This window comes from Spea bombifrons, chromosome 5 (assembly GCF_027358695.1).
Source record: "Spea bombifrons isolate aSpeBom1 chromosome 5, aSpeBom1.2.pri, whole genome shotgun sequence".
In the NCBI taxonomy this organism is placed as follows: domain Eukaryota; kingdom Metazoa; phylum Chordata; class Amphibia; order Anura; family Pelobatidae; genus Spea; species Spea bombifrons.
In genome coordinates this window covers 52,399,482-52,413,618 of record NC_071091.1, presented here as the reverse complement: position 1 = coordinate 52,413,618, position 14,137 = coordinate 52,399,482, and the positions used below count along the sequence as shown (strand labels likewise).

The window sequence follows — 14,137 nt, the reverse complement described above, 5'->3', positions numbered from 1 at the left end:
TTCTTCTTTCATTTTGAACTTTCATTTGGTTTCCAAAGCTGTTATTATAACGTAGTACATTATACCACAGCTATGTTAATTTCTTTGTTTGTTTCTGTGGATAAACTGCCAGAAAAAAAACCCTCACGTGCTCCCAAGAAATTGTGAAATAAGTTTTATTATGCTCAATAGTACTTTGAGTGGAAGCCAAATTTTGCGGGAGCCCCGGTTCTGGTCCATGTGTTCATGCAGCCCTTAGTGTTAAAACTCCCAGCTTTTTGGCACAATTGTGTGTGTATGAAAGTGCGTCACCATATACCACAGCAATAAATTTGTCACCGTAAATTTTGAATATTAAGACATTTGATGGGAAACTTTTATAAGCAACACTTTAGGAAGGGTATAGAGCAAGGAACCAGGCAGTTCATGGGCTTAACATGTTTTTGTTCTCCAGAAAAATGAATGCTCTTGATATACACATATCCATATACAGATAACTATTGCTAGATCATCCAGTCAATAATAATGTTTTGGGCGTTCCCATATGTGTCTATTTATCACCAGTATCATTTGGTGAGAAATGTCTCCTACTTTACAGTATATGAGCCACAGATGAGTTGTTTGTACATCTGTCAGGTCAATCTTACAACAGAACACAATCCATGGTTTACTTCTGGGATCATGCCTGTGCATCGTAATTCACTGTGTATACTGTATTTCTGCCATTGGCTCATCTCTTGACTTTTTCCTCTTTTCATTCTCTTTGATGTGCAGGAGCTGATACCGCTTATACTCTGCACAGCCTGCCTCCACCCTGAGCCCAAAGAAAGAGACCAGCTCTTGCATATACTGTTCAATTTAATTAAGCGGCCCGATGATGAACAAAGGTATGTGTGTTCACAGTGTGATACAATAATAATTTTAATAACATAAGAGGATTGTGAGCATTGCGAACATTTAATATGCCCCCTACCTGTGTCAGAAGCCCAATCTAACATAAAGCTTTACAGCTGTTAAGTGCAGCTTCCATGATTCCCTAACTAAAAGAAATTCAATATAACCCCTTAAGGTCAAGTAAAAAAAAACAATACCATCTCTTATTAGGATATTTCAGTAGAGTCTGTCACTGTGCCTCGCAGTTAATTTCTAAACATAAATAGAAAATACAGTCTGTCCCATTTATAATGTCTTTATTAAAATAATCTAAGCACTGACTAATATCAGTTGAAGTAGCGGCAGCCATTCACATGTATGATAGTAAAACCAGTGCTCAGCTAGCATACGTGTGATCGACTGCTGCTACTCATTGATTTCAGTGGGAGCACTACTCGGCAAGAAGTCGCCGGTTTCTAAGGAATACCTGCATCGATTTGCTTGCAGTTTAATCCATTGGTGACCATGCATTTAAAATATGAGGAAACCTACATTTCATGTTTGGCAAAATATTAACAAGAGACAGCCGGTAATCTAAAGTTCGTTTCATTATCAATTCTGCATTATCCTCAAACTACTAATAATTCTTCCCATGCAGACAAATGATTTTGACTGGATGCGTGGCATTTGCCCGTCATGTTGGACCAACTCGAGTGGAAGCAGAACTTTTACCACAATGTTGGGAGCAAGTAAGATACTTTCATTGGGTAAAATAATTAGCTCACGGGTAGCTCACATTCCCAAAATGCAAATAGTATCTACAAATTATATAATATATATATATATATATATATATATATATATATATATATATATATATATATATATATATATTGTTTTTGATATTCAACTTAATTGGCGGTTGTAAGAGGAATAATTGACACTACTTAGATGTTACAATGTAACTTATGTAAAATATGGTTAGGGATTGGCCGCTGTGTAAATGGGTTCATGTGTCTTAATCCTTTTAATAAAAATGAGAGGTTCTGGATATTTTCCTAATAAATATACAGTATTTAATAAAAGGTTAGAAGAGCTTGGCTCATTGGTTTACATTCTTGATTAAATACATGCACAGTTGGGAAGAAAAAGCAAACCATGGACTACAAACAAATAGTCTGTCTATAAGCAGGATAAACTGGCATTTCCTAAATGTTTAGTATTTTAAGGTCTCCTCTAGCCATACTCGAGAGCATATATGCTTTAGAAGACTTCCTTAATGGGGTAGATCCGGAATAGATAAGATAGCTTGTGTGTAGGAATGTTTTAATTTGTGATTCGATTTTCCTTTCCCTAATGACCAGGAATATTAAAGATCTTGTTCATTCTTTCAGATTAATCATAAATATCCAGAAAGAAGGCTTCTCGTGGCAGAATCTTGTGGGGACCTGGCTCCTTATCTCCCTGTAAGTTGTCTTAATATAATCCACCTGTGACTAAGAGCGGAGAACGTTAGAGCTGTTTATTGCTTGCCCTGATGTATGGAGAAATTGCTTGGTAGTGGTAGTTCCATAACTTGTGTACACTTCACCAAAATGTAATTAGTCTTCACATAGGAAAGACCAATTTATGTCACAGTGAGAATTGGGCCGAGATTTTGGGAAGCTGTATTTAGCTACTCTATTAATGAGAGTGATTGCTTTGTTTGAAAATGTTACCAATGGCAAGAAACGCTGTACTTCCAGAAGGAGATTAGGAGCTCACTCGTGCTGTCAATGCTGCAACAAATGTTAATGGAAGATAAGGCTGACATGGTACGGGAGGCTGTGATTAAAAGCCTGGGGATAATTATGGGATACATCGATGATCCTGACAAATACCAACAGGTATGTTTTGTTAAAACTTTAAGCCTCTTTTTTTTTTTTTTTTTTCTTCAATCCTTTAGAATATGTGTATTTTCATTGTATTTATGATACACTTAAAACTTGAGATATGGCTTTGAGTAATGGTAATTAGAGGTGATCTTTTTGTGTTCTCTTACAAGGAATCATGTTTGTGAAAGTAGTTTAGCCAGGCAGGAATATAGGTACATGCTTATCTGTGATTTGTGTATCTTCAGATTAGTGTAGCTGTAACTTTTTGTTTTTTGTTCTTCCCATCAGGGTTTTGAGCTTCTTTTGACTGCTTTAGGCGATCCTTCAGAAAGGGTTGTGAGTGCCACTCACCAAGTGTTTTTACCAGCCTATGCTGCATGGACCATGGAACTGGGAAACCTTCAAGCTCACCTCATTCCTACACTCCTCAGCAAAATTGAAAAACTCCTCAGGGTATGTGACAAGGCCTTGTTGGCTGCATTCTTCTTAATGACCTTATCTACCTCTCTTATTTCTAGTCTAATGCATACACAGATACTATCCCGTTTGATGTCATTTTCACATTTTCAGAATAAGCTTTTACTTTTGTATAGTGTACATGGTGGATTAAAAACAAGATCCAAACATAGAATTTCAAGAAACTGTAAATGCCAAGATGTGTAAATACTTTTATTCCATCCTAGCCTGATTGCATAGAATTGCTAAAATGGAAAATAATTGAAATAATGACAGGGCAGACCTGCTAAATTAAAAAAAAAATAAAAAATCTATACAGTAGCCTAAAATACTGCCATCGCTGTTCGTGTAACAGATTATTAGTGCCATTGTTTATGCTGCCCTTATCTTTATAATTTACTTATTTAAAAGATGCACTTTTTTTCCTTCTAGGAAGGAGAACACGGACTGGACGAGCATAAGCTGCACATGTATCTGTCTGCCTTGCAATCCCTTATTCCTTCGTTATTTGCAAGTGTGTTACAGAACGCACCGTTTACAAGTAAAGCCAAGCTTCAGGGTGAAATACAGCAAATAGAAGGTATGCGTAAACTGTGATTTAAAGGAACAGTCACTACATTTTGTTTCAGTGGCCGGTGAAACAAACATGTGTGTCGCCTCTACCAACCTGTCTGCTGTACATGTGTGCCCAAGTGTCGAGGGTGAATGTTTGCACCCTTTGAGCGCATTCCAAGTTGACCTTTATTTGCCATGGCGTGCTAGTCCGCTGAACGGGAGAATGCATCATCAAACCTTAATGGTTGGGGCCCAGGTTTTCTGCAGATTGTTTCTTAAAAAACTCCGCAAGTTACTGGATGACTTGGGGAACTTTGTTAGTAGTCAATGGCAAGGCTCATCTTGTTTAAAATATCCACCATCTCCATCTTTGCCAGGGCATGTTTCCGTCTGCCAGACGATCTTTGTGGTCTGGAGCTGTGTGTCTTACATAGCCCTTTGCAAACACTGGCAAACATAGACCTTTTTCTGGTGAGCTCTAAGTAGGACGGCAGTGGTTGCAAAACAAAGATTGATCTGAATTTTCCAGCTCCTAGCCTTCTTCTGTCTACTAGCACTTAAAATAGATTTACTGCCTTTGTGACTGTCTGACTCAACTGTCCTGACATGTGAGGCTTCGTAATATCCTCAGCCGCTATCCTCTCCACTCATGTGTTTGGTTTTTTTTTGCTGCTTTTATACCATTTGATTATATGCATTGCTTTTAAAATGATTTCCGCGTTATTCACCCATGTGCCCAGTGTGCCTTATCCCTGCTTAACTGTATGCTGCCCCCCCTTTTTTTTTACTAAGTTAATTAAAAAGTTTTATTATAAGTGACATACAATGTACATTCTGCTACATTTCCACTTGTATACTGCATTCCTGTGCCAAGTTTAAAACTTCTTTACACCAGAGGACATGTTGCCTATTGCTTCCCTTGTGTTCTTAGACTACAGCATTTTTTTTTCCCCCCAAAACTATATATATTTTTCGGTACGCCCAAATATTTTCATATCATTAACAGTCTCTGTAACAGTACCAGCAATTACTATTCAGAATGAAGAAGAAAAAACAAAAGATGAACCGTATATTTCAATGGATATTGTGATATCTTTCATATTTCAACATCTGCAATTATCTTATACATAACACATTCTCAATAATCAGTTTGCCATTATCTTACATCACGTTAAAAATAGTTTTGGTGGTTTGTATACGTATTATGGGCATACAATTTTCATGAATAATAAATAAACCATTTCATATTTTTTAAGGGTTGAAGCTCAGTTTAATACGAATAACTAACTTTAACCAAACATACTTAAGGCTATGTAAACATGTGATCGCAAGGTTTTTTTTTGTCACTTACTGACACATTATGAGAACCTAAGGAGGGAGAATCGGAAGGATTTAAGTTGTTTTGTTAGGGGCTTAAATGTATTTATTTAGCTTCCTAAGGGAACCTGTATGGCAACCGATATCTTTAGAACACCTGTAAGAATATATGATGCCACTCACTGATCTTCAGCCCCCTTAAGATAAGATGGTGATAAATGGCTCTGCTTCGGTGTATAACAGCCCAAGCATCTGGACATCTGGTATAAACGACGCTCTTTCCTTCAAATCGGCAACAGACTTATACACCTTGCTCTCCGCGGAAATGATGCTTCCAGCAGATGTTCCTTAAAATCAATCCTTTATTTATGTAGCACTTAAAATTTTTATGTATTTATAATAAAGAAGGATTGCTTTCAAGGAACATGTGATGGAAGCCCTTCATTTCCGTGGAGACCTCCCTATGCCTCTCATTACATTACACCCAGGAATTCTTTCAAAATATATAATTTCCACTACTTGCAGAATATGCTCTCCTAAAAAAAACTTTTTTTATATATTGGCAAGATACCACACCTTTGTAATTTGGGTAATAAGAGAATTATTAACAGAAGTGATGGCTGCAAATATACCATCAGTAGGCACATGTCCAATAACCCATTGTTAAAGCTGCTGACACTTAGATCACTGCAGTCAACTTTCTAATCTAAGTCAAAGATTTATGTGTGTTTTTTGATGAGACTGCGTATTTTAAAATGCTACCTGTGGACCAATTTAGCCCTACACCCAGACAGATGGTCCTGAACTAGTATTAAAGATATTCATTAAAACGTTTTTAATAATAATAAGCAACAAAATAACTTGAATAATCTCTAGATCTCTAAAATTAAAAAAACAGCATATATTTAAGACTGGTTTGATCCCAGTAATATGAGAGCTGTACAGGTAGTCACACTGCTGGCACCAAACATTAAAGATCTTCATTCCTTGTAGACGTTTTACGTCTCCTGAACTCACTTTGCCTCCTAAAGTGGTCAGACCCGATTCTCTCTGTGGAATCACTATTAGGTTTGCAGCTAGATATTCAAATTACTTTGAATGAACTCTTATCGAACAGTATAACTACATAGCATGTTAACCTAGAAATGCAGGTGGATCTATGAAACCAATCTAGATATGGAGTATGGACTCACAATGTTGTCTTAGACGTTGATGTGATACACAGTGGTCGCTCTTGGGATTGATGTTAGGGGTTATGTATAAAAGTGACAATTTAGAAAAATTGTAGCACAATTACTTGCACAAACTAGTGGAATACTGTACATTTTGATATTTTCTATTGGTTGCTCGTTACAGCTATGGCTCATTTAAAAAACAGACATGGCCAAAAGTCTGGTTAAAGGAATAATTACTGGTATAGCTTTTACAAACAGTTACCACAGACTGAAGCTACAATGTGGAAATCCTTGAGCAGCGAGGTATTGCAAAAGATCAGTGGCCAGCCCATTACATTGGTTTTTTTTCTTCAGAAACTGGTTCCGGCTTGTGGTTTTGAGTCAAGGGTTTTTTTTAATATAAATTTAGAGAAGCAGTTGTTCATACGTGTCATTTTATTATGTTATCTAAGCAGTGTGGTACATAAGCGAATATTCAGTATGGAAACTAGAATACTATGTATTAACTATGTATTATGGCGTTTTCTATTCCTTACAGACTGACATTATGCAAGACATTGTCTGAATTTCGTTTCAGCTTCTCTCATAGACATACCGCTTGTTTTGCCCCTTTTTTTAATACACAACTTGTCTCTCAGTGCATTCCATTCTTTTTTCTTAATTTGTCTTTATTTCATTTTGGCGTTTTTCCTTTATTTAACCAATTCACAACAATGTCTGTCAGTGCTTCCAATTGTTTATAGATTATCAAGCATGATGATCTATTGCAGACAGTGGCGTCTCCAGCTTTCATATTTCAGTGGGCGTTTGGGGGGACAGGACCAAAGTGGGGGGCAATTATAAAACACTACATAAACACTAATATGTATGTGTTTTGTGCGTGTATAACTGTTACAGACACGAGTAAACATCCATGCTCCTACATACCCATGATCGCACACACACATACACACCCGTACCAGTAGGAGAAGGGACACGAACACCAAATTCACATTAAATCACAGTTAGAATAAGAAACCACCCTAATATAATATGAGGTGAATTTGCCTTTACTAAATGTTTGTTGCGAAATATACATTTACTTGGTTTGAAGTGAAAATAATATATAAGACTTCTAAACGTTATTGATAGTTATATTTGTGAGTTCGATCACAGCTCTTTTTCAGTGCTTTAAGGAACACCACAGTCTGCCAAATCAGCACGGTTACAAAATGTTTTATTGACTGCTCCTAGACCCTCAATGTCTTTTAATATTCTTATATTGCCATATAATTTTTTGTATTTCAACATACTATTTTATATTTATACTAGATCAGACAGTTGAAGCTTTTTCCAAGCCTAATGTTGTCCCTTTTTTAAGAAACGTTCCCTTGGCTTCACCCTCACTATTTGTGTCTTTGTACTTCAGTCACTAGGTTTCCCCGACCCGTGTCCCCTCTTCAGGATGTTGCAACCATCATTGGGAGTCGGGAGCAGCTGGCCGTGCTCTTACAGCTGTATGATTACCAACTGGAACATGAAGGGACCACAGGCTGGGAGAGTTTACTCTGGGTCGTTAATCAACTGTGAGTAGATTCCCTGCGTGTAGTAGCACCTACTCCTTAACACCATCCATAATTACAAAACAAATCTGAACATTTGGCTATACCCATAGCATAACGGCGCTGTTCCATGTGTGCAAAACATCAATAGAACCTTTGCAGATCTGTTGCTTATCATCTTTGCTAATAATCCTTCAGAAGAAAAGAATTAAACATTCAATGAGCTGTTTCGGGTTTTTTCAGTCTCTGTGCCAGTGTCGCAGGCAAAATGACAGCTAAAAATATTACATGAAAAATGATTTCTGGGAAGGGTTTGGTCAGTGAACAGTTTAATGTTTCTAAAGCTGCATTTACATCCACCAGATTACATGGAATAGAACCTTTTCAGATGGTCTTGAAATACCAGAAGCCATCTGGTTCTGGATCAGTACCAGTACCATATTTTGACAAAAGGCTTAGTAATGAAATATTTGTATTGAAAATCTATAGAACACAGAATGTGTTACTAAGTTCTAAATTGAATCGGCCCATGGAAAAATATGGTTCTGATTTACAGCATTTTGTTAGTAGCCTGTACTTGTGTTTTGGGGGGGTATTTAGTGTTCCTGAATACTTCTAATATTGCAATTATCATAAAAACGCCAGTATCAAATCTTACTACGTCATCAAATTCAGTCCTTTTCCTTTCAATTCCTAGACTCCCTCAGCTTATAGAAATAGTTGGCCGAATCAATGTGGGGTCCACAGCCTGTGTTCATGAGTTTTCAAGGTTTTTCTGGAGACTGTGCAGAACTTTTGGAAAAATATTCACAAACACCAAGGTAAAAATACATTTGTGTTTAACTTGTAGGAAAATATTCACCTTCCCAGATGATGACTCTTGGAGCAGGGTCTGTGTAATGTATTATGTGATTGTTGAAACTAACTGTCCCAATCACCTTTAGGTTAAGCCACAGTTCCAGGAAATCTTAAGACTGTCTGAGGAAAATATTGGTAAGTGCTGTATATTATATATATATATAATATATAATCTGAATGTGTACAGTGCAGTAACTTCACTAGCTGGCTGGCAGAAATTCTATACTTTTTTCCCGTACTGGGACTGGTCTAAGCCTGTTCTAACATAACCTTGCTAAGATTTTAACGCTCATTTATAAAACGCATCATTATTAATCTATAAATGAAATAAAAATAGTGTGATCTTTCTATTTACGACCAGATAGTTTTGATCCTATACTTCAACTAGGCGTCAGAGGAGCTTCACTAACCAGACCACCAGGTTCCTTTCTGTATTCCAATCCAAGAACACTTTAGTTTTAAAATAGCAATTTTAGGCAAAATCAAGAAATGATTGCTTGTTTTGGAGCATTGTGTGTTATGATTAATATTTGCCTTTAACGTTACACCCACTTATAGGGACACATCTCAGAAATAAGCCATTGCGTAATATCATTACTTTTCACCTGTTTTTTCAAAAGTGAGCAGGTTTTCACTTTTCCTACTATGTTTATATTTGTTGGATGCAGGTTTATGTAAGGTGAAAGGTATACTTTACAGTTCATTTACTTTGAATGTTTATTATGAAATAATTCAATTGGGATGTCAGGAGGTTGACTTGCAAATACATCTGCTAGACAACTACCAATGCAATGTCAAACTATCTCCAGAAAAAAAATACTTTTTACATTTTTTTAAATCTAGTCCAAAGTGAGAAATCACTTTTCTCAGACTAAGTTAGTATTTTTGAATACATTCCTTATAAACATGTTTCCTTTGGTACTATTATCATTTAATCTTTATATGATTTTTGGCTTAGATTGTGCCGCAGGGAATGGAGTTCTTACAAAGGCCACAGTTCCTATTTATGCAACTGGAGTGCTTACATGTTATAATCAGGTAAGCCGTTTGTATTGTACATAATTGTTTTTACCTACATAGTGCTATAGATACTCTTGAGTTAGTGATACTTTGTTTCCTTGTGGCTCAGTGAGACAAATAATGTTTGCCACGCTGGTATTTTTTCTTTCGCTGAAATGATTAATTCTTTCAGCTACCTCACTTGTTTTATTTACCGCGTCCTGGCAGGCAGCCCCACTACTCATCTATGCCTAGACACCTGGGGGCCCGTCCATTAAGCCTGGAGCAGAGCCAAGTGGCTTAAAGGAACAGCTTAACAAAACATTGAACATGATTGTTCCTTTAATAAATCCCCTAACCATACTCATTGGTGCTGTGCAAAGTATGCTGGTAGTTTATTATTTGATTGAAGACCTTTATTAGACCTTTATTACACAACTTGTAACTGTAGCCTAACACAAATCTGATGTGGGATGCTATAAGAAGCCCCCCCTTCCCTTTTTGTGTAGGTGCTTTACTTGTAATTTCACATATAGCTATTTAGGCCTAGAGTTTGAAGCAGCATTTACAAAATGAGTGGATTTTGGGCTTGCTTTGGCTTTTTTGGTGGGTCATTTTTGGGCAGCCCTGGATATAGTGCTTAGTGTATTTTATTTACAAAACAGCCATATTTCTGGATTGAAGGGCCAGCCAGATGACTTTTGGACTTTTAGAGATTAATTTTATAAGGTTTCCATGTGAGCACATTATCTGGCCAAGATTATCTGATGTTTAGGTTATTAGTAAGTCACTGTCTGCCATAACATGCATCTTACAGGAAGAAGACCGTAAACTGCTGGTTGGTTTCCTTGAAGACGTAATGACCATGCTTTCATTATCACATGCGTCGCTAGATAGCTTAAAGGCATCGTTTGTGGAACTAGGGTAAGGAAAAAAATTTTTATTTGTATTATTCCTGTTACTGCTAGATTACATATAATGGGAGCAGGAACAATCTTAACTTTTTTTTTTTTTTTTTTTTTGTGGAAATTTTCAACACTTTCTTTCAGGAATCAGTTTTATGCTCTTGTTTTATTCTTGGCTGCTAGATAAATTGTCTGATATCCATCCCTCTTAAGAATCTGGATCCTTTGGTTCCCTTTATAACTTTGCTTTGGTGCTCACTGCTTCTTGGTGCATTGGGACAACAAATGTGTTTCTGCTTTCTGTGCTATTGCATGGGATTAATAAAGATACTTTTCTAACGTTATATGAACGAGTTCTCCATTAAAGTTATTTCCTCATGCTCACAAGTACAAGTATTTGCCCCACGTACGAATTCGTAACAGTTTTGCTTTCTTCCTAGCACAAACCCTGCGTACCACGAGCTGCTGCTAACTGTGCTTTGGTATGGGGTTGTCCACACGTCGGCACTTGTTAGATGCACTGCGGCCAGAATGTTTGAGGTCAGTGATAATCCCCCTAACTGCTGTTGAGAATGTTATTTAAATATCTGTTAATGTATTGTTTTCTCATTGATAAAGTGTGCTGTGAGATGAGGCAGAAAACATTGTGATATTTGTGTGATAAGAGCTTTTTTTCTTTTTTTTGTATTAATTATTAAAATATTCCAGATGCTTGACCTGTACTGTGAATTTCCATACTAATCCCAAAGACTGCTATCACCCTTTCAAATTCAGAGAAGTGAGCTCTCACCCCTAATTTACCTAAACTAACAGGAATAAAGTTCAGATATCTGCCATATTTGTCAAGAGATTGTACATGATAATGTGTACATGATAATGTGTACTTGTCATGCGACCTGCATAGCATGCATACTATGCAGGTCGCATACTGTCAAATATGACAGTCTGCACCTGGCGAAAGCGAAATCATGGCAGTGTAATGATAGATTTGTGTCATTAACAACAATTTCTTTTCGAGATAAAAGGGATTTTCCAGAATCAATTGTTAACGCAAGAGATATCGAAGAGCCTACCGTGTCTATTTTTATTTAGACGATAAGGAAAGCAGATATAGGTCTGCTTTGCAACATCTCATAGAAATTACATTCTGCATTAAATCCCTGCTTTGGTTGGTGGAACAGAATTACACAGTCACTCGTTACGAGAAAACAATGGTGTGGTTGACTTCTCAAACCAATTTTGTGACCTGTGGTTATCCAATATATCTAGATGGAAAAGCAAACTTGATCATGTTTCTTTTCCTGATCTAATAAAAAAATGTAAACTCCAAATGTATTAAATATTCAAAAAATATGAACATTCTGCATGTTTGAAGTTAGATTCACAGACCATCACCATTGTGTGGGGGGGGGGTATACTCTGTTGCCCCAAATTTTACTGCTGACTAGAGCTGAAACAACTAATCAACTAAATCGGTAATGAAAATCGTTGACAACTATTTTCATTATCTGTTAGTTGGCCTGGGTACAGCACTAACTATTATTTTAAGGTTTAACAGTTAGATGCTACTTCGGAGGTGAGTGAAGAAGACTCCCGGGTCACCTCATTAAATTTATTTTAAATAAAAAAAACAATTGGCATTTTTTAGCACATTAATCAAAACTAATAGATTATGAAAATAATCGTTGGTTGCAGCCCTACTGCTGGGATGTTGATTTGAGCATGGCAAAATATAAATTTCATCTGCTAAACCTCAAGTCTTAGTCTTCAGGATAAGGCTTATGTCTATCCTCACTGCCCCCATATATAAAGAGGTATTCTTACGTGATCTCTACTTTTTGGCTTTAGCTTTTTTGCTTGCCTGTTTGCATTAGAGGACATTGATATTAATAGAAGAGGTTATGTCACTCCCCTGGCTTGTGTGGCAACCATGAGCTGGTGGAAGAAACAGACCTCTTCACAGCTTTTATCGTGATGCTGCATTATTAATGTATTAACCATTTTACTGGCACGTAAACCGCGTATGTGTTGGCACTTCAGGGTCCCCATGAGAAAATGTATTAGAATTGCAGATCTAACTATAAAATATGATTGGGAAAGGGTAACTTTGGGCAAATTAAATTTAGTTTCTCTTACATAACCGATCTGGCACAATATATCAAGGTGCTCAGGCACACAAAAAGCATGGTCTTTGGGATTTGTATGCAGAATGCATGCAATTATTTTAAATTAGAGTCTTGATTCCTTGGATTTCTGTACCCATTCGTTAACAATCTGATGTCACCATTTAGGTAATAATGGTGAAGCTAGTGAAGGATTGCTTGACGCAAAGGAAATACTCTTTTTGTTCACTAGTGTATTGGATTATATAGCAACAGGGCTTTGATATTGTCGGCACAAGTCGAGAGTTGTATAAACAACTTCAAAAACGGCTGAGGTTATTTATAAAAAGTGATTTTTGTGTGAAGTTTGAAGTAACCACTGGATTTGCCCAATCGCCCTGATCATTCCGTTGGTTAGTATGGTGCTGATGCTATATTTCAAACTTTATATCAAATTCACTTATAATACATTCCCCAGTGTATTTTCTGGATTACAGGGGATACTTTGTATATACTGCTGAAATCTTTTTGGGGTGTAGTTTCTGTCCTTGGTCACTATATTTGTTTTGCTACATGTAGAAATTGTAGTATAAGCATTTTATTTGTTATGACGTACCAAGGAGAGTAGTATGGAACTGGATATTTGCAGATTAATCCAATGCATTGAAAAGATTTGGTTGCTTGCCTTTTCTTTTTAAGAGTAACATCTTGGTTCTTATTGTGTTTCTTGATCTTCTCCTTCTTTCCCTGCCGATACAATGCTTTAGTGTGGAAATAGTTGCCTAGCTTTTTGATTTTTTTTGTTTGCATTTTGTTTTTTCTCCCCCTTATCTCTGGCTCAATGTCATTCCCTCCGCATTTGACTCTGCTAAATCTGCAACACGCGTGGCACCGCTCTCCGGTAAATCAGCTTTTGGTGAAAGGGGTGAATGAGACTTTGGTAGCTCAGCGAGTTGTGCCTGCTCTCATTACTCTCTCAAGTGATCCTGAAATGTAAGTTTTCTCGCTGCTTTATATCGAAAGCATCCTCATTGTAAGAAATAACCCATCAGTCTGTGAAAAAAGTTGTAAAGTATTGTAAATGTGGTAAAGAAACAAACTGGTCCCTTTTTATTGGTCTCCATAGACTTTTGGGTCATGTCTTCCAAGTGGTATGATGCTTATTATCTTTATTTTATTCTCTCTGGGGGGGGGGGGCTATCTGTAAAGTTCTTCTGGAACAAGAAAGAAAGAAAGAGAGAGCTGAGATAGGTGTATCTGCCCATCCGCAGCCACTGCTAACTCCTAACACACGTTCCTGTAACAGTTTACCAGACCCTTTTTCATTGCATGTTGACCGTTACAGCTGATTCTACGAGGCATGCGTGAAACCTTAGTTGACAAGCGAGTTGCTCCGGCTCTTGTTACCTTGTCCAGTGACCCGGAATTGTGAGTTTCCCTGACTGTTACCATCAGTTGTCACCTCTCTTCTTTATTCATGGCCTTTTTCACGCTTCATTAGAT

At 37.0% G+C, this 14,137-nt stretch overlaps 1 protein-coding gene across 5 annotated transcripts in view; it reads left to right on the top strand.

Moving 5' to 3' along the window:
* RELCH (RAB11 binding and LisH domain, coiled-coil and HEAT repeat containing) overlaps positions 1 to 14,137 on the top strand; it is a 47,876-nt gene that overhangs the window by 21,245 nt on the left and 12,494 nt on the right. For 4 of the 5 annotated variants that reach the window (XM_053466142.1, XM_053466140.1, XM_053466137.1 and 1 more), the window contains 13 exons: positions 754 to 866; positions 1,511 to 1,601; positions 2,247 to 2,318; positions 2,598 to 2,738; positions 3,015 to 3,179; positions 3,615 to 3,762; positions 7,638 to 7,794; positions 8,468 to 8,591; positions 8,715 to 8,763; positions 9,587 to 9,666; positions 10,445 to 10,551; positions 10,973 to 11,072; positions 13,545 to 13,627. In XM_053466142.1, the coding sequence (XP_053322117.1) occupies positions 754 to 866; positions 1,511 to 1,601; positions 2,247 to 2,318; positions 2,598 to 2,738; positions 3,015 to 3,179; positions 3,615 to 3,762; positions 7,638 to 7,794; positions 8,468 to 8,591; positions 8,715 to 8,763; positions 9,587 to 9,666; positions 10,445 to 10,551; positions 10,973 to 11,072; positions 13,545 to 13,627 (1,430 nt within the window). Of the gene's footprint in view, positions 1 to 753; positions 867 to 1,510; positions 1,602 to 2,246; positions 2,319 to 2,597; positions 2,739 to 3,014; positions 3,180 to 3,614; positions 3,763 to 7,637; positions 7,795 to 8,467; positions 8,592 to 8,714; positions 8,764 to 9,586; positions 9,667 to 10,444; positions 10,552 to 10,972; positions 11,073 to 13,544; positions 13,628 to 13,979; positions 14,063 to 14,137 lie in introns of all 5 variants that reach the window. The other variant, XM_053466139.1, reaches the window with a different exon arrangement.